The sequence below is a fragment of the Leptosomus discolor genome, chromosome 9, assembly GCF_034619465.1.
Source record: "Leptosomus discolor isolate bLepDis1 chromosome 9, bLepDis1.hap2, whole genome shotgun sequence".
Lineage (NCBI taxonomy): Eukaryota > Metazoa > Chordata > Aves > Leptosomiformes > Leptosomidae > Leptosomus > Leptosomus discolor.
In genome coordinates, this window is record NC_141399.1 from 44,695,347 (window position 1) to 44,721,379 (window position 26,033).

The 26,033-nt window shown below is 42.1% G+C and overlaps 1 protein-coding gene across 1 annotated transcript; it reads left to right on the forward strand.

The window, feature by feature from the left end:
* The first annotated feature begins 3,571 nt into the window (after nt 1–3,571).
* Nucleotides 3,572–25,603, forward strand: VSIG1 (V-set and immunoglobulin domain containing 1). The gene is made up of 8 exons (XM_086470405.1): nt 3,572–3,608; nt 6,929–7,089; nt 13,479–13,586; nt 20,018–20,216; nt 21,829–21,984; nt 22,670–22,789; nt 23,853–23,979; nt 25,420–25,603. The coding sequence occupies exons 1-8, from the start codon at nt 3,572–3,574 to the stop codon at nt 25,601–25,603; spliced, it is 1,092 nt and encodes a 363-aa protein (XP_086326531.1).
* Nucleotides 25,604–26,033: the final 430 nt, after the last annotated feature.

The following is a 26,033-nucleotide window of genomic DNA, read 5'->3' on the forward strand; positions in this document are numbered from 1 at the left end:
TTTTGCATGGCTAAAAGGAGAAAAGTACTTCTTTCTGGAGTGAGAAAAGGGACAATACAAAAAATGACCCGTCCAGCATCTTTATAAGGAAACGGTATTGCGCTTTTTGATAAGCTGTGCCTGTTCTGGGCGTTGCATACAGAGGATTAGGTATCTTTCTGACCAAGTTATTTTGAGGTGACAAGCCATGGTGCCTTCCTCAGAAGAGTTTATATTATCAGCACCTTTACAGACTTCAGCTCTCTGTGAGCTTAAAAACAGCAGTGAGTTCATGAATTAACGTTTAGGCAGCAATCACTCCAGCAGAAGTTTATAAATGTTTTTTAGACAACAAATGAAGCTGTGCAATAAGCAAGCAGACTGTAAAGCGCATTTAAAAGTCAACCTAACGATGTATTTAGAGGCTTAGAGCAGCTCTTTTACTGTGCTTGTTTGAATGTTTAATTACACCCTTCTCTTCATCCCCAGCAATCAGATGTGATACTGAAGTAGAGAGCTTTATAAAAATCACCTTATGCTGGGTTTGGTGTCTTTGAACAATCACCTATTTAGTATATTTCAGGAAGACAAAGCGGTTTAAGTGCTGCTGAGCTTTGTCAAGATAAACATGGAATTCTACAGGAAGTTTTTTAATTAGGTTTCAGACCGACAGAAGCAACCCCTAAATATCACGGCAGTGCTCGGCTGGGCAATGCTGCCTTGCTCTGGGTGTGCCTCTGGGCTTCATTTTTGTTAATGACTGACACTTCTATTTATAGAGCGAATACAAGGGAGTTGCTTGGAAGGGAACATTTCTGAATACGTTTCAGTGTACACAGATTTGAGTCACAGAGTCTGTTAACATACAGTTCCTGGTACTGGCCCTTTCCATTTTATCTCGAGATAAGAGCCTTTGCTCCACCCATGGCAAAGTGGCTGCCACCGTTGCTGCGCTCTGGGCTGTTCTTAGCCAAGGGCCGGCAGTGTAAGTGAGAGCTTCTTTGTCGGCCCGCTGGAACTTAACCTTAACCATCATCAGACCAAACCAGATTTTGCTTTCTGTGGTCAGCTCTTTTCCTAAGGTGACATTTGAACAGGCAGTGCTGCTTTCTATTAACAATGAGCTAGAAGCAAAGCCAGCAGCTGACAGGTACCTTCACAGGAGAATAACCCTGGATGGCTTGGAAGATTAGCATTAGGGTACACGCTTCTGGTTTGGCTGTGTGAAATGAGCCCGGGGCTGGTAATAGTCAAAAGTAAATGCGACTGGTGTTCAGTATCCTCTGTAGAACAGGGTTGATGGTTGTAATCATTTGCTATGAGATATACCCGCTCCGTAATTGGTAATCTTAGCCCTGCATCCTAAGCTTAAACCAGCGCATATTAGGGCAGAAGTTGTGTTATTGACTCCTGTTCCCTGGTCGAACTGAGCATTTCACCCTCCAGGAATGCAGTTCTGTCATCTTTCAGACTTAAAAAGTGAATGTAACAGGGAGAAAATAGGTATTAGTTCAGGGTGTCTTACGTGTCAGAGAAAGGACTTCGGTGTTGTTAAATGAGAAGGAATTAGAGGACACACGGATATTGTGGTAAAGACAGAGGATCATGCAGGTGCATGCTGACCCGCAGTGCGTGGTGGCTGTTTTTTGCATCTTCTTGAAAAATAGCTGTCTTTCACAAAGGATCAATGCTCTGTGAGCTACTAGTCAGACTCCTTCTGGGTATTAAGGAGCTGCCACAGACGATCACCGAAATGGGTCTGTAGATTGCGCTCATGTTCAGATCATTTGTGCTCATCCATAGCTAAACAACTGCACAACAGCAGCAGCTCCCATTTTAGGCTGACCCAGGAAAAGCCAGTGAGAACTTCCCATGTACATTTAGGGCCCCTCCATGCTTCTTTAGTGAAGGTGAATCTAAATGCTTTTCACATTTTGGAAGAAACCTGAATTTGAATTTCAGTCTTTAAACGTGCATTTTCCTTTTTGGACTTTGGGTCACCCGTGCATCCTTGGGTGAGACATTTAATTGTTTCAAGTCTTGTCCTCCCCATCACAAAGTCAAGCACTGCCCACCCTGTGGGAACGCTGTGTGAAGTGCTGACAGTCAGAACTAAGGAAAACACAACCTTCATAAAACTTTTGGAGATGGCTCATATAACAATATAATCAAACCCTGACATGCGCCCAGAGATTATTCAGGCATCTGCCATACACAGAAATCTCTGGCAGAACGAAATTCCCCTAAGTCCATAAACCTGATCCCAGTAGTAACTGACGCAACCAGTGACTCACCACTTCCACACTGAAGTATCTACCACCACATCACATCATTAGGGATGAGGGAGAGCCTGGACATACCTCTCCCCTCCAACCACACGTGGCCAGATGCTGAGCGCCCCCTGCCAAAAGGGTTTCCCCAGCTGCAGCATGGCCCTTGCCGTGGAAAGGGTGGCCGCCCTTGCTTGCCACCAGAAAGATGGGAACATCAGGCATGAACTAGACCCATGTTTTCAACAAGCACGGAAGAAAAGTCACGGACCATTCTCATAGTCTTGGTCCTAGGTACAGCCACACACCTAAAGGGCAGTGCTGCCCTCTGTGACATCTTCAGCTGCCCACCCAGGCATGGCTGTGGACGCAGAGCCAGCTGCTCCCACTGCAGCTTGGGGCTTTGAGTTAGCCTCAGTCAAATGACATGGAAGAAAGAAAGCAAATGAAGTTGAGCACCTTCAGTTCCTAATGAGCTTCAGAGTCTTAGAGAAGGCATTCTGCATCAGTAAGGCCAAAATAATCTACTATAAGTTTTGTAATTAGTTCTTCAAGTCCTAACCTTCATCCACTGCTTTTTCACTATATAAATCAGATATTAACAGTTAAATGAAAATCAATATATTCACCCTGTCATTGTGTATTAGTAGCATCCAACTTCATGGATTAAAACTAGATGAAATAAATTTTATTATCAGTTCAGAAGATAACTTTTATCTTTATTTTGATGTGTTACCTTATTGGTGAGTTCAATATAGACATTTCAAGTCAATCATGAGTCCCATGTAATCATTCTGTATAAAACTGTACGGGAAACGTGTTTTCAAATGAAAAATTACTAACAACGTATTATCTCCACATGCCCATATTTAAAAAGAAATCATAGAATTAACAGGAAATAAAGATTATTCTTTATTCATATTAGACCTGACTCCAACACTGGTAATCAGATTGACTGTTAAATAGCTCCACAAATACTTTTCTTGTACTCGGTGGAAGTACTTACGTAGGCAAATACTGCTGGGCCCTGGCAAAAGTGGGAGAATCTGGGCCCCTCTGATTCAAAGGTTTATTATTAACAAAACCCTCAGTTGCTTAAACCCTGCAAAATGGTTTCAACTGAACAGTCACACCACTAGTCGGAGAAAGGCACATATGTGATAACAGAGGAGAATGAAAAAGCTTATTGACGTGTTGATACACAGCTGATAAGGAAAACAAAAACCCACTTAAAAAAAAAACAAAACAGTTGAGTTTTAGCTGAAGTCAGAAGCAGCATCTGGTCTCTTTTCTCTCCCAACGTCAAGAAGATGTTTGCAACGATGCTGAAGATATTTCCAATTCTAGCCATCCTTACAGGTAAGAATAACAAACTGAGCGAAATAGCACTGGAATAAAGGAACTTGTTGAAATAAGAGAGCAGGTAAACCTGACTGGCAAACTAGGGGAGCATTCAAAATTTACTTCAGGACTGAATGAAAATCCTGGCTATAATGCTATGCCATTTTGTGGAAACCAGCCAGCTGACCACTGACTGCTAAGAGGTTTTTGCTCAAGAACAGGATTTTAGCTTTGGTAAATTAATGCTTTGCTCTAAAGCCAGGAAGAGGCAAAGAGCTCTCACGTAGAGCATTAGGGTCTTTCAAGGTTAGGTTTTCTCACGTTCTGCTTTTGTCTCCACTTGATAATAGCCCTGGGAGATGCTGCCTTGGTCCCACCCCCACCAAAAATTTTGGGGGGATGCTTAAATTTAAGCATCCAAATACTCCTTTGGATTTCCCTGAAGTTAAGTGTGGATGTAACACTTTGTGGATTCTAGGAATTATATGGTATATTAAAGAGTATATATTATTCATGTTTCAAGGACATTTCGTTATGCTAAGCTTTATTTTTAATATATACAGAAGCAGACATTTTAAGTCTAATGCTCCATGGAGATGGACAGCCTCTGTATCCACTAAAGAAAATGGAAGTTAGTTTCCACATTTTATTTTCAAGATGTAATTATCTGATTTTGATGCCAAGGAAATATTTAAAATAGTTGCTCCCGGTGTTTCAATGTTCGCTCTCTCACACACACATAAACCGCACAGATTTTTGCCTTAGAAATGAAAAGTAATTCAGAGTTAGTACCAATACTTTTTTAAAAAAGAAGTCCTCCAATTTTAAAGTTCTGTATTTAGGACTAGCAGTGTGTCCATACTGATGGGCGCCACTGACTGTGGGTTTCCACACTGGCTAGGAAAAGCTCAGCAAACTTGGATTTACTTCATGAGCGTTAAAAACTGCATGGGACTTCAGTGGAAGTGGGCGATTCCCAACTAACTGAAATGACTTTCTCTGTAGCAAGGAAACAATCTTAGTGTAATATAGATGAGTAAAAGACATGGATCAACTATTTTGAACAAGTTACGGTCCTGTTCACACTAGCTTTTTCCACGGAGCTAATTCTTACTCGTGTGCTTTTATTCACTGAAACCAGAAGGGCTGTATGTATGAAATGGGATTAAGAGTTTGAAAGCGTAAACAGTGAACTAAATCTAGAGCAAAACTCCCATTAACTTCCGTGACGAGGGAACAGGCTCTGCGGGTCCAGTTCGCTCCATTTTCAGTCAAAATCTCCACCTTAACAATTAGTGATGGCTTTAAGTAGCCTCGCTGGATAATGGATGTTTGATAGGTTTTGGCTTTATACTTTTAGTAGAGCAAAGCCTATTTGAACTAAAGGTATTTCTTCAAAATACACAGCTTCATGGAAACGAGAATGCTTTGTGGAGTCGTTTCTGCTAAAATGAATTTCTTCTGGGAAAGCTTATAAAAGCCAGGCTCTGTGGCACTCCTGACTCCAAAACCAGAGTATGATAAGGGATTTACGTGGAGCAGATGACTGGAAAATGGATGTTCTCAGTAGAATGGCACTGTGTTGAAAGACTGTAGCGTTAATCCAGTGAATAGAAAGTAAATACATGTAAACCTGGAAGTGTTATTGTGGCAAGAAACTATCATCCTCTGGCCAACTCTAACTCTTAAAGCTGAGAACAGTGAACTCAGATATCTAAAATAATATTACACAGCTTTTATACTAGATCTCAGTAAGGATTAAGCTACTGTGAACTCACAGGGCAAGCAGGACTCACAGCAAGCACTGGGATCCCCTCTTTCCCAAAGGCAGTTTCGACACATTTAGGTCAGTCTCCAGCCATTCCTGTGAGGCTGTCTTCACATATAATGTGAATCCTGCTGCAGTTTAAAACCTCTAATTCTCATCCTAGCCACCACCAACACAGAAAGTAGATTCTTCCCTTCTTCCTTGCAGTGAGCTTTTACTATTGAAGCCATCAAACAAGGAGAACAGACCCTGAAGAGTTCAGACTCTAGGTTCAGACAGGTTTGCATATTGTAGCAACTGATGAATCTGCAATATTTACACAGTTAAAAATGTCAAAATAGATTGCATTCCTTTTTAAAACATATTTTCTCTCATACAGCTGATAATTTGAGCAAAATACTCTTCTGGTATTACTGAAGATTCTGCTTAAACTCTCAAAAGCAGAACCCAAATGTAAGATGCACAGAAATTTCATTGAGAAGAATATTTTGTATGTTTTGCCTCAATCATTCATATACGCAATAAGCCCATGTGAAAATTATTACTGTAACACGTGATTCTCACCTTGCCTGTTTTGCATAGAAAGGTCTGAAAGACTTTTTTCCACCACATTCAAAAGAAATATATTCTCCTTCAGAATCTTTAGACAGTAGTGTTAAAACCCTGTGACCTAGCAAAACGCTGAAATTCAGACTTATTTTTCTGACAGTGCTGGCTTTGCTGCCATATGTCACCATTGCTAGTAACTTATATGGAAACAAATAATTACTGTAAGATGGTGCTCGATTCCTTTCATTAATATGACTGTGTAGCCAAGACTGGTCGGAACAGTATGGGAAGGGGCTCACAAGCTGTGTTTGCTCCCTTTCTGCTCAGAGCACAACAGAAAGGGTTGATGAAGTTATCACAGAATTTCTTACAACCGACACAATAAAAACAGTTTCAAAAAGCCTAGTCTGACATTTCCAATGTAAAGGCATTGGAAAAGAACAGCTTCTGCATGTAAGCCCTAAGAAACCAGCTGAGCTCCAGTGCAGGGGGAACCTGACTGGGCCACTGAGTCCGAGTCAGAATGTAAAAACGTAAGAAGAGACAACACTGTAGGAGATGGTGATCCATGGTAAAGGAGATCAGACATCTAAAGGAATAACTGCAAAAAAAAGGGCAAGAAGGGTGTAAAAGACGGCTAGAGACAGCTGTGAATGAGAGTGCAAGGTGCAGGAGAGCACTGCAAGAGCAGAAAAAAGGTTCAGTTCTACCACAGGCTCTTAGTGAGAGGACAAGTCTCTGCAAGTGAGAACAAGTACATGTTTAGTAACTCTGCTTTTTCAGAATGTTATTTGTTCTAAGGGCACAGATCTTTGGGGGGATTTACTTGCTTGTTAGCTTTTAACCACTCCCTGCTTGTTATCACTAAAATTTCCACACAAACCCCAAGGGAAACTGTACTGAAAAGAACAACTAGACACGTCCTACGGGTTACCTCGATAATGCAGGTAGCAAGGCACTCCTGCCCGGCTCCCAGGGTCGGCCCTGGCTGATCTCTCCTCACCACACTTACTGCCCACAGGCCACGTCAGCGGTGTGGTGGTGACCGTCCCTGAGAAGACAGTGAATGTCACTACAGGTGGAAACGCAACCCTCCTCTGTACATACACGAGTTCTGGACCGCTGGGAAATTTCTTTATTCAGTGGAGCTTTTACAGTGCCAAAGAGAGCCAACTGAATACCGTAAGATATTTATATTTATTATTAATATGAAGTTATATTTAAGATATCCTTAAGTCCTGAAAGAATCTTGTTATATTTGACAGAGTTATCCTCACTACAGACCAAGGAGGTGGGCAATGTTGGTGTTTCCAATGAAATTGGGTGCAATGAAATTTAGGGGCAGAAACACAAAGTTGTCTAGGCTCCTAGCTCCCACTGGCATGCCTGAACTCCTTTAGAAACTTAGAAGTTATAAAAAGAGATTCAGATGCTCAAACGACTTGCTCCAAGTCACACAGGAAGCACAAAGCAGAGCAAAGACCAGGTGTCCAAAAATCACACAAGTGCTCCAGCCCCTGGACGAGCTCCCTTTTCTCTTGACGGGCAGATATTTCCTGCCATTGTGAAGGCTGCTTTCCTGGTAAGACGCCCTTGCCTACGACAATGTGTCCCCCATTTAAGGGTCAAATGAGAACTCCTTGATTCAGCCGCCACGGTTGCTCTTCGGCAGCTCAGTCAGAGGAGCGGTGCACAACAACAGGCTGTCGGCACAAAGCGAGCAGCGAGTATTTTGGCAGGACTCTGTAGAAAGCTGTCATAGCAGGAAATCTGCCACAGCAAACTTGCGTTGGTATTTCACGGCATCCCACGGGTGTCATTGTGGGAGCAGAACAATTACAGATCAAAGGCAAATGCTCCTTGCCCTTCCTGAGACCTGGAGAGGCAGCAGAGCCAAACAGTATCTCCCCCAGGGGTATAATGAGACCGTGTGGTAGGCTGGAGTATCGGCACAGAGGCAGGATCGGGGCTGTGAAGGACACCAAGTGCTAGGCAGCTACGTGCTGTAACGCTGCCCGAGCCTCTCGTGGGGCTGTAAAGACCTTGCAGAACAGCCTGGGCTGCCTGGAAGGAGCCAGGAATGTGATTTCCAACTTCCTATATGTACTCACACTACTGCCCAGACTTCAAGAGCTATCCATTAAACTTATTTTTTGGTGGGGAAATTCATCCACGAACCTCACTCCCAGCATAACATGTGGCACATGAGTTCCCATCAGCTCAGTCCTGACAGGTGCTGAGCCATCACCAACACCTTCCTTTATAAGAAGAAATGCTGATTGGAAGTGTTACTGCATCCTTGAAGATGACTGTGATTTTTTTTCCATACCCCGGTGTCAGGCTTGTGCCTGTCAGACAACGAATCTCTTTTCTCTCCCATCGTTTTTATCCTGTTGCTAACATTTTTTTTGCTAAAAGTTTAATCCTCCTTCCTGGTGTTGCACCTGGGAGTTGATGTAAAGAGATTCAACTTAGAAGAGTGTCACAGTCCCTGCTAACGATATCCTTGTCATGTTCGCCAGTTCCCTAATAACATTATGTTAGGAGGTTTGCCATTGCTGATAGAGTCATAACTCTATTTGGTTTATCAATTATAGCAGAATTAGAATGTCTATAATTTGCAGAATGTACAGCACGTAACATAGTTGGCATTGAACTGCAATAGCCAGTAGGTAAGAAAGCAATGTAACGTAAGACAGAACTGCTCACCCTCCGGCAGTGTGTCACAGCCACAGACAAAGGCTGTATCAGTGCTAAGTACAAACACTGGGCCCATCCCAATTTCTGACTGGATGAATGCCTGACCGACATATGCACACCTTGCCTGACTAATTGTATGAATAGTTATTGCTCATCATTTGCTTTTTTCAAGTCAAGGCTATTTTATTAAATGAAGAATTATTCAGGAAAGGGTGGTAGCTGCAGGTTTCCTAAGTTGTACATAGTACAATATAGTATAATTTTGATCCAGTACGTTCACTTGTTCAGGTGGGAAGTACAGCACTGAGGGAGGATCAAGCCCATCTTCTCCAAATTTGGTTAGAGTCTCTCTGTTTTGTTTGTGTCGAATTTCCTATATTGCAAGACAATAAATGCAATACATTTTCTGGTCACAACCAAGAGAAATAAGCAGATAGTAGTTGCAAGTATTTTAGAGGGAGAATCAGCCAGTTTTAAGAGATTCAGGAGGGGAAAACCATTTGTAAACTGTGACCAGCGATGAGAAAATACCCCATGAGGATTATAATCATAAAATACTGTGGGTGGTTCAGAATATACTAACAAGAACTAAGTGATGTGAGGCTACCAAATGTCAGGGAAACCTTATGGATCAATCCCTTCGGCACTCACTCCCGGCTTCTGCAGGTCCCACTGCAGGCAGTGGGAAAGCCCTGCCTATAAAGACTGTAAGAAACACTGCTAGGAAAAATTGCATCTGATTTTCTCCCTATCTGAAACTAATTTCATGGCAAATTCCCTTTCGCGCCGCCACACACGTGCATTTGTAATGGATAATCTGCGTTTTCATTAAATAAAGTCGGTTCAACCTGGAAAGGCCACGGGTTAGTGACTGATCCCGTTCTCCTTGAACACTGAGGTAAAACTTCCTTTGGCTGCAGCGCCAGTTACCCTTGGCTCGCACCCTCGGCAGCTCGGAGGACACCCTGCGCTCCCCTGAGCCCGCTGATGGGCCTGGAGGGTGCATGTGTGTGAGGAGCTGCAGGACTGGGGCATTACTCTTTCCAAAATGCTTTTAGCAACCCGTTCAGTCCTGTATTACTTGACCCTGCATCCTTTTACCACAACAGCAATTCCTTACCATTTTTAATCTATTCACAATAAAGTTAATCGTGTTAATGCAAACGCTGGGAAGAAAGGACTATGGCTGTGGAAAATAGTTTAAGAAATTACACCATGCAGCTGAACGTGGCATTGGATTTTCAGCCTCCCTCTGAACCCACAGCAACACGAGGTTGCTATTTCTATTCCAGGCTGCTGACTTTTCTGAGTTTCAGAAAGGACTGAGTGCCTGAAAACAAGCATTTTTTTCTCCTACGAGTTCAAACAAAAAATAATCTCTCTACAAACCTGGCTTTGCCCTGGTTGCTTGGCATGTAGCTGAAGTTAAGTTTCACGTTTTGTTCCAAGTAGGAAATAGGTGCATGGCAATGGAGGAGATGGCTGGCTTTGGCCTTCATTGTTTAGATTAAGGAAGACTAAGATGCAAGTCAAAAATATATTTAATATGCTGGTAAGATGACCAAACCAACTGAATTGAACAGGCTGGCACCATACCTTACTGAGTACCAGAACAGTACCTTGCATTTTAAGCGGGATAAAATTATTTAATTTTATGAGAGATTTATGAGAGATTTAGATTCTTCTAAAATGTCTGTAATAAATAAACAAGCAAGCAAGCAAACGCCTTCTTGCAAATAGCACATATATTGTCCCTGAAAAAGTTTGTTGAAAATTCATTCAAAATCTGGCATTTTTTGCAGTAACTACATGGATAACATTTTCAACTTCCATTTTTTAAAGTAGAAAATTTCTGCCCAATATTTTGAAGATAGGAGACTTACAATTTTTATTTTTAAAATGCAGAAAATGCATCTTCTTCTCCCACCTGCTACAATTTTAAATATTCCTGACATCTTAGTAAATGCTAGCTGTTATGATGACCCTGTTATTCACACGGCTGGTATAGTTGCAATAACAAGATTAAGCAGGGGGGATGTTCTCCATAACAACTATGGGGGGAAAAAAATCCTGATTCTAATAATGTTTATTTATATAATAGGGAATATGGCCCTTTCTCTCTACAGTGGCAGCAAATAATAGAGCAAACTGTAGACTGTTAGAATTAATTAAGGCAAATTTATGTCATTAAGATGCTTTTGGCTTGAAGCAGTAATGAACATGAGCTTTAAATGACTAGATTTTAGGATATAATATATAATAAACACAGAGTCTATAGGTGCCTTTTTTGAAAAGAATGTCACTATTTTACACTGCCACCAACGATGCAGATTTTGCAGTTTTGAGACACACGGGGCCAGGTACAGTCCTCTCTGGAGTGGAATGAGTAAGATCAGGATCAGGACTAGTGCTGGTGTTAATTTAATGCCACAGAGTATCGAGCAACAGATTTTACCTTTCCTCAAGGTGAGACAGTGCTGTTCATGAGTTCACAGACCTGGTGCAGGTCTGCTCCCAGCACTGGCTTTGTGAAGCTGGCTGGTGTCTTGTGCTGTTTGCTCTGGTGTTTTCACATCCTGTTCCACATTGCTCACCTCACACAATGCTGGCGCAGGTGCTCCACAGTTGAAAGTCACGGCAGTTACACCAGAGAGGATGAAATACCACGAACAGGCTGTTCACAGACAGTATGATGAAAAGGGAGGCAGCAAACAGTGGAATGGCAGGTGTTCGCAGCGTGCTTTGAAGACAGTGAAGCTATATATAGTGTGCAAATATAGATCTTTTTACTAATTGGAGCCTAACTCCACTCTTTTCATGAGAAGTTTCTCCAGTGGAAGTAATTCCGTTCATCTGAACTAAATAATGTAAATACCAACTCATGGAAAATAGGATGCCATACGTATTTTTAACTTTTTCTTCCTGCCATTTACCCCTTAGCAACATGTCTTTTTTACGATAAATTTAATTTTAAAATAATAACTCCCAGCCAAGGATCTGGAGAACTTTCCAGTACTGAACTACCTCTATTTTACTGAAGCAAACACTACTTACTCAGCTCACCCGGGGTAAGGGAGTACATCACGGCCTGGCCTGATTCATACGGTAAGTCTCAACTCCTGCTAAGATCTACATCTGTGCTTCATTTCACGCTCTGAGTCACTCAGCTGGCCTTGGTGTAAAGCGCCTGAGTAAATGTTTGAAAGATTTGCTGTTGACTCTGCACAGGCGAGGCTATAGCTTTACAAAGCTAAATACAACTCCTGAACCTAACCAGGGCCACACCTTGAGCCTCCAGCCCAGACCACCCACAGTTAAATTAAGTGAAATTAGCAGAGACACTTCGTGGCTGCCCAAGATACGCCCAGGGCAGAGTTCTTGATTGAAAATTTAGATTCACTAGATAATTTGAGGTCATGAATGACTGTTAGTTGTAAGAGAAACTGAATTATTGATACACTTCTCATGAAAATGTTCTCTAAAAAAAAGCAAGCTTGAAATGTTTGCAAAGTGACATTGACACTGCTTTGGTAAAAATACTGACGGCCATCGAGAGGGAAAGAGCATTAGCAGCATGTAACAGCAATAATATCTTCCATTTATTTTATATATTGGCTTTCACCCTGCCAGAGCCCTATATTCTTCTCACACCTGTACTACCGAGAAAGTATCACCTGGTGGGTAGGGGCGTGGAGAGTTTCACCTACTGCAAACTATACAGAAGAGGAATATGTCCCTGTTCCCTTACGGGGAGCCTGGTCATGTCCTTATAGCCAGCCTTGCAGGCCTGATGAGCCACTCTGCAAAATCTTCACAGGAATGAGCATGTTTTGTGTCACGTTGTTCAGGAATGGGGCAGGGTGGTGAAGCCCAAGGAAGGAAAGAGATGCAAGAAGAGCAATCTGAGTGCAACAGTCCGCTCCTTTCACCCTGAAACCCTGAATTCAGATTACCAGCAGTCCCAAGGCCAGCGCAACTCTGCTGCCTAGCACAAAGCGAGACACAGGCATGGGCGCTGGGCTACCATGTGAGAGCCAGGGGCCAGCCAGCCTTCTGGGTTCCCATATAAACTATTGAAAGAACAAATTCCTCCCTATGTACTATGAGTAGTTCCTGAGACACAATGAAAAACTTTCAGCCACAGACAACCAAGATATGTGCTGCAGAGGCTGTCAGTGCTGCAAGGGACTCTGGCCTGGGAGCAGAGCAGTCCATTCCAGCCCCAAGCAAAGATGAGCCTGTGCACAGCACTTCTTGAAGCAGTCCAGGGAAATTTCCTGGAAAAGGCCTCTCTGACACATGAGCATCTCAGTTTGCCTAAAGGTGATTTTTTTAAAACCAAGTCTCATTTGATGACTGAGCAGGCACTTGAAAGGAATAGCTTCATGGAAAGCAGAGGTAACACCTCCCATGCAGAGGGACAGAGACCCTGTTGTCATGTCATTGCAGTCCGAGTGACTCCCTGGATGTCACTGGGATTACTGTGGAGTGCCTGTGGTCATCTCTGCGGTGACAGTCTGCAGAGAGAAGATAAACTGATACCCGGAAACAGACAGAAGTGAGAACACAAAGGAAAGTGGAAATAAGTGGAAAATGATCAGGTTGTTTCTGGTGTGTTTGGAGCAAACATTAGACTTCAATCTTAGTTCGCCTAATTTTAGGTAAAATTTAGAAATAAGATTGTATTGCATCTCACCCTTGGCAAAGGCTTGAGACATCTGCAAAATGTGCTGAACACGAGGCACTCTGCCCTTGTGAACAGCACTGATGGTACTGATGGGGAGCTGTGGAGAGAAGAGGCTCTTTGATTTTGGGGGAACATTTAAAGTCTCATTTAACTCTCAGATCAGCACATTTTTACTCAAATACAGCATTCCCCATGTCATGGTATTCTGAGTATGGATGAAAAGTCAGTCAGTCAATGTCAAAAGATGGTCTATGTGACAGATGCACGGGGAAGATGTAGCTGGAGATACAAGGTAAGAAAAAACCCTCCGCAATCTTGGAAAAAAAGAGCTAAATAGCTTCTACTACATTTATGCTACTGTGAGACCTGTAATCATGTTCTGGATTAAAATCTTAAAACCAGCACATGACTGAGAAAAGCTGAATCAGGCGCATCATTCAGAATTTTTAACTCGCCCTATTTTTTAGTGCGTTTTCCTCTATCAAAATTATTTCGGAAGTAGCTGTTGTTTTTTTTCCCACAGCTATTCTAGGTGGCTGAACTAGCACCTTCAGGAATATTCTACCCAAATGGTACCTGAAGGGCATGTCCACACCCAGGAGCCTCAGGGCTGAATGTGAGCAAGCCTGGATAGCCCAAATTTGGGGCTACATATTGACATAGCAAGAAAAAAAAAAATCAACCTCGATCTCCTTTCTAGAATGTAACAACATTTTGAGATGCGATGGTACAGAGGGACACCAAGCTGCCTGCTGAACTGGCTTCCTCTCAGCCATCAGCTCAACGTCCCAGCCACACTCCAGTCCAAACTCCGTCTGACTGCAGTGGGATTCCTGTCTCACCATGAAGTACAGGGTACAACCCAATGCAAATTGTGGTCTAATAATAACTGCTGAAGAGTGGTGACACCAAATGCACTGAGAATACACGTTTGTGCTTGATGCACAGCAGAAATTATTCACTAATAGTTCAGCCACAAGAATGATACTGTGAGAACATGAAAGGGCTGCTCCTCAAAAGTATTTTGCACCAGCTAAAGCTGCTGAATGATTAATCCTCTAAAGGCTTCTGACTCCATCCCTTTCTTCTTCTACCAATGCGCAATTGTGACAAGTCATTATTAACATCCTCAATTACCCATGCAAATATCCCAGTAATGCAGGACAGAATATCCCTACTACAGTTTGGTGGATCAGAGTTTTGACAAAAACGTGTGAAAAGAAGCTGTGGATGAAAGAAGGCATTTGGGGCCAGACTCAGTCACATGACACACGTCAAAGAAACTGATGAACACATGAGCATTTGATTTCTTACTGAGCCGAGTTCAGAATCTGAGCCTTGGGCTTTAATGAACACTTTGAGTGCATGGCCTTTATTCTTTAATTAGATGGTAAGATGCTTAAGGGAGCGATGAGCATTTTTTTCCCTTGCTGTTATTTTATAAATTCTGTATGAACTCAGAATTCAAAGAGATCATGATCTCAAATCAGTGAAGTTGTTAATATCCTCCTTTGCATTTATCAGTGAGAAAGAGACTTTAACGTTCTTTTTCTAGTAGCTTGAGAAAATGTCAAACAGAAAATGACAAAACAACCCAACGGCAGGGCCCTCTGAATGCCTGAGCTTTACAGCTCTCCAGGCAAAGACTGTGAATCAGATGCTGAATAAATCAGCCCAGAGAAACGTCATCGAACAGGATGCTATTGCTTTGCATCTCCTAGTGGGGGAAAGTGAGAAGGGGCTGGGGGAGGGAAGACAGGTACTGGAAAGGAAGTCATGTCCTGAAACTGCCCCCCAGTCAGGAAACTAAGACCACTGTGGAGATTAAGTGGGATATTTTGTAACACATCTTCAAGTACAAGTCATCTGACAGTTCTGATCTCCAGGTGTACTAGGCATGTACAGCAATGTGATGCAATGATGCCAGGAGATGGAGGGTGGGAGGAATATTGACCTGGAAATTATGAATGAGTCCACCCGAAGACATTTGAAAGACACATATTTATGCAAATTCTAGTATGTATTTGTCCTGCCCCAAGAAGAAAGGAAGCAGATGGAGGCATGTTTCTTCTCATTTACTGCCTGCTTTTTCACACACAACCTCCACCTCCCAGGGAAGAAGATCCTTCTATAGAAGTTGTATAAAGGAAACCTGTAGGTGGGTTTCTCACTCTCTGCCAAACATCTGGCAGCCTTTAAAAATCCTCAACTCAGCACCAGCTTTGCCAACTGCTTCCTCTACAGGCAAATACTTTCCTCACCATCACACTAGAAGAGGAGCAGCCTTCCCACAAGGCAGGCTAAAGGAGAAGGAAAGGACATGTGATTTCACGTGCCAGAACCTTCAGAATTGGGGACACAAAGAATCTTGCCTCCAGCATCTGGAGTGCATTGAGTTCACCAAGATTTTCTTCCAAACAAGTATGATCGTTCCCAGTTCCCCGTTCTGTTTGTAACCCAGATGCCCCAAATAGGTACGTGAATAATTGACTCCACTGCCTTGGAAATCTATGAGCCCAAATCCTTTTCTTGGTTGCAGCAGAAAGCGTGACTGTGGAAATCCAGAGTAACTATACCACTGCCGAGAAGTCGAGAAGGATGGCTGCTGACATCAGCGGCTTTAGGCACTGCCTGGGCCACAGGCTGAATAACCAACTAAACTGCAATCCTTTCTAAGGTCAGGGAGACGTTTTCTGGGCAACTTAGCTGTTTTACAGAAAATGGTGCTTCAGATTGTGGAGTTATTAGGGACAACATTTTTAGCAGTGATAATCTCTGCTTTTTTTTCTGTCAGTTGTTTGATTAGTCATCCCGGGCAGCTGCTCCCATGAAATGTGAAAAGGCACCATTATATAAAAACTTGCGTGAGCAAACTAGCTGGTAAGGAGAAGCAGCGACCATTACTGCATCCTCAATATTGTTTTAACACTGGTGTATCATCGACTTCACTAGAGCTGCTTGTGATTTGCTTAAGGACATAAAAAGATTACTTTTTCAAGAGAAGCATAGCAGATTTCTTTTTTTCTTTTTTTTTTTTTTTACAGTCAAGATGTTGTACTTCAAATATATTTATCACATCTAATTAAAAAGGCTTCCAGGAAAGTCTACCATTGACTAAATTTACAGTTTTCTCACACAGTCATTTTAGGGACATTTAAGGTAAAATGGAAAGAAATGACAACGAGGTGTGTGTCTGTATGAGAGAAGATTAGCTGTCAGTTGCCCAAAACCAAAGTCTTCTGTACTTTCAAGAGAAAACAATTTTTTTAACTTTTGAAACAGAACAGAAACATTATTACAAAGATTTTCATTTCAGCTTTTTGAAAGGCACAAACATGAGCTTTCAAAGGACGGCATAAAATCACTTTGAACATGGGTTTAAAATACCCATTTTGAGAGTATTGTTTAAAATGGGCTATGAATTCACAGCCAATTAACTGAAACATGTTTCTCTTAAACAAAATTTCCTATGTACACAATCCAGTCATACCTCTGGGACAAGATATACACTCAGTAATTAATCACAACATTACTCAGCCTTTTTGGTGTTTACCACCTTCCTTCGGGCAATAAACTCCAGAGCTAGTGAGATAAGCATCATACAGGAGCAGAATAGAGAACAGGCAGGAGCCTGCAGAGGAACTGAATGCATTACCTTAAGATGTTCCACTGCCTTTATGATTGTAGTTGAAAAAAACAACCCAGAACGAGTCTGTTTAAATCCATGAAGAGAACAAATATTCTCTGCTGTGTTGACACCTGCCTCAGATTTCACAGTGTACACAAAATATTTTCTCTGCTTGCATTCAGACAGGAAGAGAGAACACAGCAGATTAATTTTTCAGCGTGTTGTATGAGGGCTTAGATACGTAATTCACCCTGACTTCAGATCAAATATACTGAGGAGCGCTTGCTCCTCTCTAAAGTTGACTGGAGTGCCCTGACTGCATTTCAGACTCGCTGTAGTGCCAGTCCTATTTCCCAGGAACATCTGCCGTAGCTAAGCTAGTGCTCAGTGGGCAGCTTCTGCTACTGTCTACTCTCCCGTAAGTCCCAGATCACTCTGAGGGAGACTGAGTAGAATTTAGCCCCTTTTTTCTCTAATCAGCCCTTTTAGTAGGATATAATGGCCTGCTTCTCCTCTCACGCTGCTGCAAGTCACCCTTTGCTTCATTTAAATCATTATACAAATGAATTTCACACTAGTCTGAAGAGCTGACGGAAGCTCTTTCCCCACCCCACTCAAACAGATGCAATTGATTGAGAGGAGATGCAAACCCAGCCCATCACTGCTGAGATCTATATAGGAAATGTCAGCTTGAGAGGAGCCTGAAGTCAGAAGTCACAGTTCTTGTAACTTCAGACTCTCACAAGGAACAGCGTATAACACTCTGTTGTTGCTCAAACATGGCTAAATGCAGAATGAGCCAAGTATGGCCAGCACATTTCTGTAATTACAGGCAGATCAGTTTGTTGATAAGCGATCTGCTTAAATCAAACTCCCTATTTTGAACACTCTCTTCCTTGCGGAACATGAGGGTGGGCATCCAGACTCTAGTTTTGCAATAGAGGTCCATCTCTAGACATTTGCAAAGCCTAAAATCAGTTTTAAAACTGATGGCATTGCATGCAAACAGTGGAAACTGGAGAGTCTCTCCAGCTGTCCAGCAGACTTTCTAAGCTACTCTGCCACTCTACAAACACGGGACCTCTTATGCTTCCTCACTGCAACGCCAGTTTTCCACGTGTTGGCAATGCAGTAGCGTAGCTTTGGTATTCAGAGCCCTGCATCAATTGTACCTGGTGTTTGTAATCCTGGGGCAGGGAATGATAAAGTCTGGCTGGGAAGCAGGCAAAATTGCACTTGGGATGGGGCCAAGCTGCAGTACCGGAGCTGCTGGTACGCTGCAGTCTGGGTTCTGACCTTCATTTCAAAGCCTTATCATTGCATAAACCAGATGTGCTCTGGCAGTTTTGGGGTGTAGCTTGCCTTAAGCTAATAGAAGCTTTCAGATAACATTGCTTAAAGACTTCAGTCAACACCGTATCAGGGTGGATAAATAGAATCAAGAATATTAATATTTATTCTTAATTCAAAATACAATCAGTTGATCTGCAAAGTAAAGCAAATTATACTTCTTGCCTGGGGATCTGGAGTGTCCCTAAAGGCAGGGAACTTTGACCAAAAGGAAATTTCGATACTAGTCAAGTGTGAATGGCATTTCACAGGAGTCTGTGAAGCTTTTTCCTACAAGCACTTTCCAGCTATTCCCATTAAAGAGCACGCTGTTAGTCCAGCTTCAATAAATAGGTTTACACTGCTGATTCCAGAATACTGTCAGCAGGAACAGCGTTAGATCTATTTGGGTCCCAACCTGTAATTCTATATGGTTACCTCTCATCAGTTTAAAAAAATGACTGAGTATGCTGGAACTGTTCACCTTGCCTAGACAATGGAGGTTGTGCACGTAGACACTGGGGAACACGCCGCCTGTCCCAAATACCATCACTTTTACACAACACTACCATTAACAGCTGAGAGAAATGTTTAACGTTCCATAGTTTTCCACATTAGCTTTGTTCTTTCAGATCTTGACTTCACAGCAGAGCTAGACTGGCCAGAGGGTGTGTAATCCTTGAGAACTATTATATTTACCCCAGAGTAATGAGATCCTGCAGTTCCTAAACAGACTCAAGGCCCAAGCCACAACCAGGCTCCACAATGAACCTGTTCTACCTCTCCTTTCAGTCAACAGACAACAGGTTTGGGCTTATAAGCTTATGTGGCCAATTCAATCCAACAGTTAAGTACCGTTTATGCTCCTGAAGTCAGTGAAATCAGTCAATGTTAAACAGCCAATTTTTATTTGGGAGGAAATGTTGCATTCCTTAGAGACATTTATCCTTACTATGTCTATAATTCTGTAAAACTTTTTTTACTGTTTAGTAAAAGGGGAACTTCTTGATCCCAAATAGGTGCCCCGCCAAGCACCGAGGTCAACAGTTATTCATGACTTCCACCTATGGTATAAACTCAAAACCCCAAGATAGCCCATGACACTGTGTCTGACCCTGATTACACAAACGAGGAGAACAGCACGGCTGCTCTAACTGCATGTGTGATGATTCTGCTGGTGTTCTCGTACTGCATTTTTACCGCTTCCAAATTTACTGCCAACAGATCAGGCACCTTGTTTGCTTAGACCTGTGTCTTGTGGATTCATTTCAGTTCTCTGTTTGCTAGCGTCTGTATTTGGAAAGCTCTGCAGCCATCCACTTTGTGCAATGACAGGCCCATTCTTGTCACAATCTTTTACTGAGCCGCTTATTAATAACACCACAAATTGTCAGTGCTTCAATTAGTACCACTATTCGTTGTGCATCACTTAGCATTTTTTCACAGAATTGCCACAGGATGGCCAATGGTCTCGCCTTGGTTTTTGCAAATGCATCAGTCTGTGACTGAAGTATCCACAAAGAACTAGCTACCGCCCATCTACAGAACTAAAAAATCCCGTTTCTGAAGAGCTTGTCTTTTAAGAACCACTAGAAATACATATTCAAATGTACCATGTTTTCACCTCTGCTTTCGCGCGGGAGGGGGCAAGAAAGGGGGTGCCATTGCTTGGCTTGATCAGAAATCAACTGTATTCCAATCATGAGTACCAAACAAAGCGGCAGTAAGATCTGAGTACTAAACTAACAATTGATTCTTTGTCATAGATCTATTATTATTCAGGAGGCCAGTCTTACTCCTATGGAGAGTTTAAGAACAGGCTAACAGCTGCAACAGGTCCAGGGAACGCATCAATAACAATCTCCAACATGCAGCCCTCAGACACCGGTTCCTACACCTGCGAAGTTTTCAGCCCTCTGGGTGATGCTGGCCAGAGTCAAAAATCTGTGATTGTCAATGTGCTGGGTAAGTGCCTTTCCCCTCTACTGCCGTATTGTAGTTTTCTTCCCGTATTATGAAACACGGAATTCACGGCTCAAGGCACGTAGGACCAGAGGGGATAACAGAGCTGTGATAAGCAAGGCCCGTGGTGCAGAGGAAGGGCTCACTGGTGCACTGACGCAGAGGTTTTCCCAAGGACTGGAGGCAGGCAGAGCCTGGGCTGCCCTCTAGCTTCCAGACAAAGCAGACCTGGTATCACTCTGCAGCCACCCTCGCTTGACCTGCAGCGGAATCTCATGCTGCCACGCGTGGCCTTCAGATTCACTTTGTGCTCTCAAAAAGCCACCTAATGTAAATAGGTAAGCGGGTAGCTGGAATTACCCAACTTCACTACATTTTTCCTGTTGGAAAACAAAATTACATTAACTTTGATTAAAACAAAAAAACCCTTTTAGCTGAGAGTTACAACTTCTCTCTGAAGCCAATACTTTTAGGATAATCCAGCCCCAGCAAAGACTAAAATTTTACTGATTTTACCCAACGCTGGTCACAGTGACTTGCATAAATCCAAGGAGAGGCAGCAGTACAGCCCAAGGGTTCTGGCTCACCCCGAGTCCCAGGAACTCTAGAAAGTTACTATGTGTTGGATGGAAGTAGTATAATGTCTATTTTGGATGGAAGAAAGCAATAGTTCAACCATGAACAGGCAGGACAGAAAGGATGAAAAGCTGTGGAATGAGGTATTTTACTTCCTAATAAGATAAAAGTTTGTACTAACTCCATCTAATCATTGCTTTTATATTGAGAATTCATAGCTGGTCAGAGTGACAAATCAAAGTCATATGAGAACGCGATTCCAACATCACTTGCCTGTCTGCCAGGGATAAGAAAAAGACTTATGTAGACTCAGTCCCTGAAAAATCAAAGTACTTCTGACAATCCTCATCTAAAATTCCCCAAACAAATAGTAAATCTTGGATCAGCTGAGTAAGAGATTGTACTTTTCACATGAAACCCAAGAAAGCTTGCTCATTTATGCACACAAAATTGGGCTGTGTTCATTGCTGGTATAGTTCCACTGATGGTACTCTAAAGAACCACAACAGCATATCTATAGGTAGGAAATGAAAAATAATAAGTGTAAGTGAAGGCAGAATCTTCTCCTGCGTGCATCAAAACAGATATATTTTTAACAGAACTCTAGTTAATTTATTTCCTCTGCAATACATTGAAGAATCAGGCCTTGACCTTTTCCCTTTATGTGGAAAAGCTCCTGCTGTGTCCCTACAGAAAATGATGCTGCTATGTGGCAGCACGGTCTATGACAAATAGTGATTGGCCCATTATAATTAAAGTAATTGATAGTCTTCATCTCAACAACTCCATAATAATATTTAGTATGCAAATGGGAAAAAAAAAGATAGAAAAATGTATCCTAGGCCATGGACATATATTTAATATTACTCAAATCTTTACGGGAGAGCCTTTGGTCAGACCCATAAACAAGACGCTGCTTTCGGACGGAAATCTGTAGCTGGGGTTCGACTCTTTACTGACAGCAGCACAGTACTGGAGGCGGTGCTTGCAGCCCCGGGTATGTACTCACCATGTGTCTGTTCTCGTTGCTATTTTACAGTCAAACCGTCAAAACCTTTCTGCAAAATCGAAGGAACGCCTGAAAAAGGCCATCTAATCTACCTCTTATGCAAGTGTGAAGAAGGATTGCCTCACCCTACCTACCACTGGTACAAAGTAGACGAGAACATCCTCAAGCCTGTGACTGAACAATTTAGTACGTAACCACAGGGCTACCATACCGTGTTCAAGATCTGGAATTCCATAGTACCGACCAGTTCAAACACTGTGTTTCACATAGGGTAGTTAAAACATTCTCCTCTTCTGACGGTCCCTCTCACAAAATTGTATTTTTACTTATTCAAATTGACTGATAGCTGTCGACTGTCACACACAAGGTGTTTTTTCTATTTGGTTTAATTAAAATTGTGTGGCATGTTAATGTCTTGTCTATACCATTACTTTAAATTTTTGAAATGGGAGAAAAGCTTGTGCCTCTACATCTCCCTTCCCTTGGAATTTTGAGTGAACTTAGAATAAGTTAAGTCAATTTGTCATTCGGGTGTTAAGGCCTCCGTCCTGAAAATCTTCAGTACTTGTTACATTTCCATGTGTGAAGTTACACGGACAACAATAACATCAACGCGGGTAAAACATCAGACTGATCTGCAGAGTAGGGAGCTACTTCTCACGCTCTAATACTCTCCTGCAGAATCCACTGCAGTAGTTTTCAGGGAAGGTAAATGTTTTTTATTTAAAGAATATAAAATACTCCGAAAGCATAAATAATTGGGGAACCCTGCTTCTAATCTCTTAGTAGCTCTCAGTATTACCAACTAAAGAAAACGATTTGCCTCTCCAGTGTGCAAGGGTAACCTGTACCTGCTCTCTGTTTGTCACAGATCCAAACACTGGCATTCTTTACATCGGCAATCTCACCACCTTTGAAACCGGGTATTACCGGTGCATAGCCAAAAACATCCTGGGGAACAGCACCTGCGAGCTTGACCTAACTGCAAAGCGTAAGTTTAATGCATGAAAGTAATCACATATTTGGTGTATGACATGCACAGTTTGCAGGAAAATGCTGCAACAGCTTTAAAGCATAATTTTTTTTTTTTTTTTGAAGCAAGAACAGAATGGGCTTTGGAGAGCTCCAGAGTTTTCATCCAGGCATGCCCAGAATTTTTACACTGACCTAGACAACTCATTTAACATCTCCAGCTTCGTCTCCCACTGGGAGCAGGAGCTGAATGTGGCTCTGGCTGCAGAGCCTCTACTGAGAACCAACAAACGTGGAGTTCAGAGCAATTTCTTCCAGCCAACAGTCCCACTGAGGTCCCCCCACCCCAGAATTTACAACCATCACCGAAATGTGGTAGTACAAGGACTGGGGCACTGTAGATGTGACCGTTAGCTGAAAATACTGAAATAACAGAAAAATACCTTATCCTGACTGCCCCCAAGCAGTGATCAATCTTATCCTGACTGTTCTCAAGCAGTGGTCAACCACCTCTGCATGCAGATTTTTCACATAACCAGTAACTTTTAACAAGAGCCAAGCATAGGTTGTACAACCAGCCACGAGAGATGCCCCTGAAACGGTCACTCCGTCACTTAGTGATCTATAAAATGGAAATTGCAGGTCAGAGCTAGAAGCTGTACTGAAGCAGAAGCAGGTTTGGGGGGCTCACAAATGATCAGAGCATACATGTTACCTCTCAGCTGAAAGACAGAGATAAAGGTAACCTGAATTTCAGAATTTGTTTGCAAAGACCGACGAGCAAAGGCTTTCAACTATTGCCAGTGTTAACAGCCTAATGTTTCCCTTGGCCAGCATGAACAAAGGCTTTGTTGGGTAGGGAGCTAACCAAAAAGAAAGGAGGCAGCAAAGGTCATAAAAGCAGAGTTCTCTCTTTCCTAGAGAATCTTTGGCCTCCCTCCTGCAAATACAGCTGTCAGTCAGGTTTTTACTTTTTGAATCCAATGCCTTCTTTCTGCTAAAGGCTCCTGCACTGAATTTCCATGGGATTTTGCTATAATACTACTTTTTAAAAAGTCAAGTTATCTTTTTTTTCTTTCCAGATTCAGACAGTGGTATCGTTGCTGGAGCATTAATTGGAGCAGTTCTGGTAGCTGCTATCATTTGCATTATCGTCTGGGTCTTAACCAAGAAGGCAAAGAATAAGACGTCATCAAGTAATGAGATGCAGTAAGAGTCCGTTTGCTTCATTTTAAGACAATTATTTTTGTAAAGCACTGCTGAAAATCCAGAACTAAAGTAAAATGAACATTTTTTTGAGGGGTAAATAATACAGGTTTTGAGAAAATTTCCAGAGTGTGAATATTTGCTTTTGTGTGACTTTTAAGCTGTTGCTCTTGTTACAGAAGTTGCCATTATCCACTTCCCTACGTTTACAGGCAGCTACCACCTAGCAGTATCTAAAACAGTAAAGTAAATGTTTTTTCAACAACACAAAATGAAAGTGGCAAGTTGGAAAAAACCACAGGTTTTAGTATGTAAAAGTTAATGGTGACTGTTAATGGCAGGTGGAGGAAGGAAAAGAAGGAACAGCAGCTAAGGGTTGCCTCAGCAAATGTACTGGGACTGTACGCCACTGCACTTAAACACAGAGGGCTCAGTTCAGTGCTATTTAAAATTACAGGACACACACTTGGGATACTCTAAGGCATCTCAAATGGCAGGAGACACAAAGTTTAGGCAACAGAACAGAGCCCAGAATGTCCATTTTGATCCTCCTCTGGAAATGTTTTTTCCTCTGTGCTTTGGTTGCTCATTTTTCCCTTAAATTGCCAAATCTTCAGAACAGGGATAATCTCATAGGCTACACAGGCTGTATTTAGCCCCATGATGTTAAATGCTAAATGAACACATGCAGCTGAGGCCAGAAAAAAATATGATGTCATCTGGGCACTTCCCAGTAGCACAGGTCTAAGACTTCCTGAGATGGAATTCTGCTAATCCAGACCAGTGGCCAGCCACTCAGGCACCGGATTTCTGCTTTGGATCGATGTAGCATTAATATCTATTTTTGTGCTGGGATACTAATAAATCTTACTACACTGAATTAACACACTAGCATCTGATATTTTTTACATATGAAAGTGCTTAAATATCAGGAAGTGCTTTATTACAGTTTTGATAAGATAAATAGATTTCATACCTGTTACTAAAGACACTTTTCTAGATTTCAGACTTTTCATAGCTCTTTTCTGACTGCACTCTATTTTTTATGCACTTGAATGGGACACCAGATCTGCATGGAATTTCCCAGAAAGCTCACACCAAGCAGCATGTTTTGCTGCCCCTCCTCAGACACTGTCTGCCAGCACTTGGCTTCCCATTCTGCTTTCCTGGCCTAGCATTTAAACATACTAAAATCCATTTTATTCTACAACAGGATCACTTATACCAGTGACGCAGATCAGTCTTACTCTCTAACACTCTGTCACTTGTTCTGTCTTAGCAGCAATGATGTTGTAGCCTTTTCACATGTTGTTGGAACAGTCATTATAACATGGTGGTTATTGTTTAGACAACAAAACTACAAAGACTCCTTCTTTTGAAAGACTCTAGCGTAGGTGGGATTTCAACACATGAAATCACAATCCTCACCCTGTCTTCCTGCAGAGAAATGGCTCAGAAACAATCCAATGCAGAGTATGTTCAGGTACCTAACGAAGAAAACATCCCTGCGACCACAGTCCCATCAAGCAATGCAACAAATGAACACCCTGGGGTTGATGAAATGCCAGCCTCTGCAACACCTGAAAATGATGAGAAGCAAGAAGCGGAAAAAGAAGAACTAGCCTAGAGTTTTAATACAGTTTTCCTTGTCAGCTTTGGACTCCTTTGTATGAAAATTGTTGTCATTGAATTACCATAGAAGCATGACTAAAACTTAAAATGGGCATTTGTGTTGTGAACCTCTGGGCTGGAGACTGAAAGGGGTCTGTTACACGTGCACTTTGTGAATAGCAGAAGATTTGGCCTCTAAAGTTAACCAAATTTCATTTATTATCTAGTTATGATTATACATAAATCTAAGTATAAAAAGACTATCATCCATATTTATCCAACCTATTTTGCAAAACTAATTAGGAAATGGGCTGAAGCATTTGACAAAGTAAGAGCTTTCCGGTCAACTATCAGTAATGCTGCATGTATCCATACAGTTCTGAACCACAGCAGTCTTCTCCAGAAAAAAGTGTTGGCCAACCTCATGTTTCCTGTGCACCAAGAAC

Coding starts and splice junctions, on each gene's coding strand:
- VSIG1 (XM_086470405.1), top strand. CDS start 3,572: ATGCTGAAGATATTTCCAATTCTAGCCATCCTTACAG. Junction 20,217..21,828: donor TGTGATTGTCAATGTGCTGG/GTAAGTGCCTTT, acceptor GCTATTTTACAG/TCAAACCGTCAAAACCTTTC. Junction 21,985..22,669: donor GCCTGTGACTGAACAATTTA/GTACGTAACCAC, acceptor TGTTTGTCACAG/ATCCAAACACTGGCATTCTT.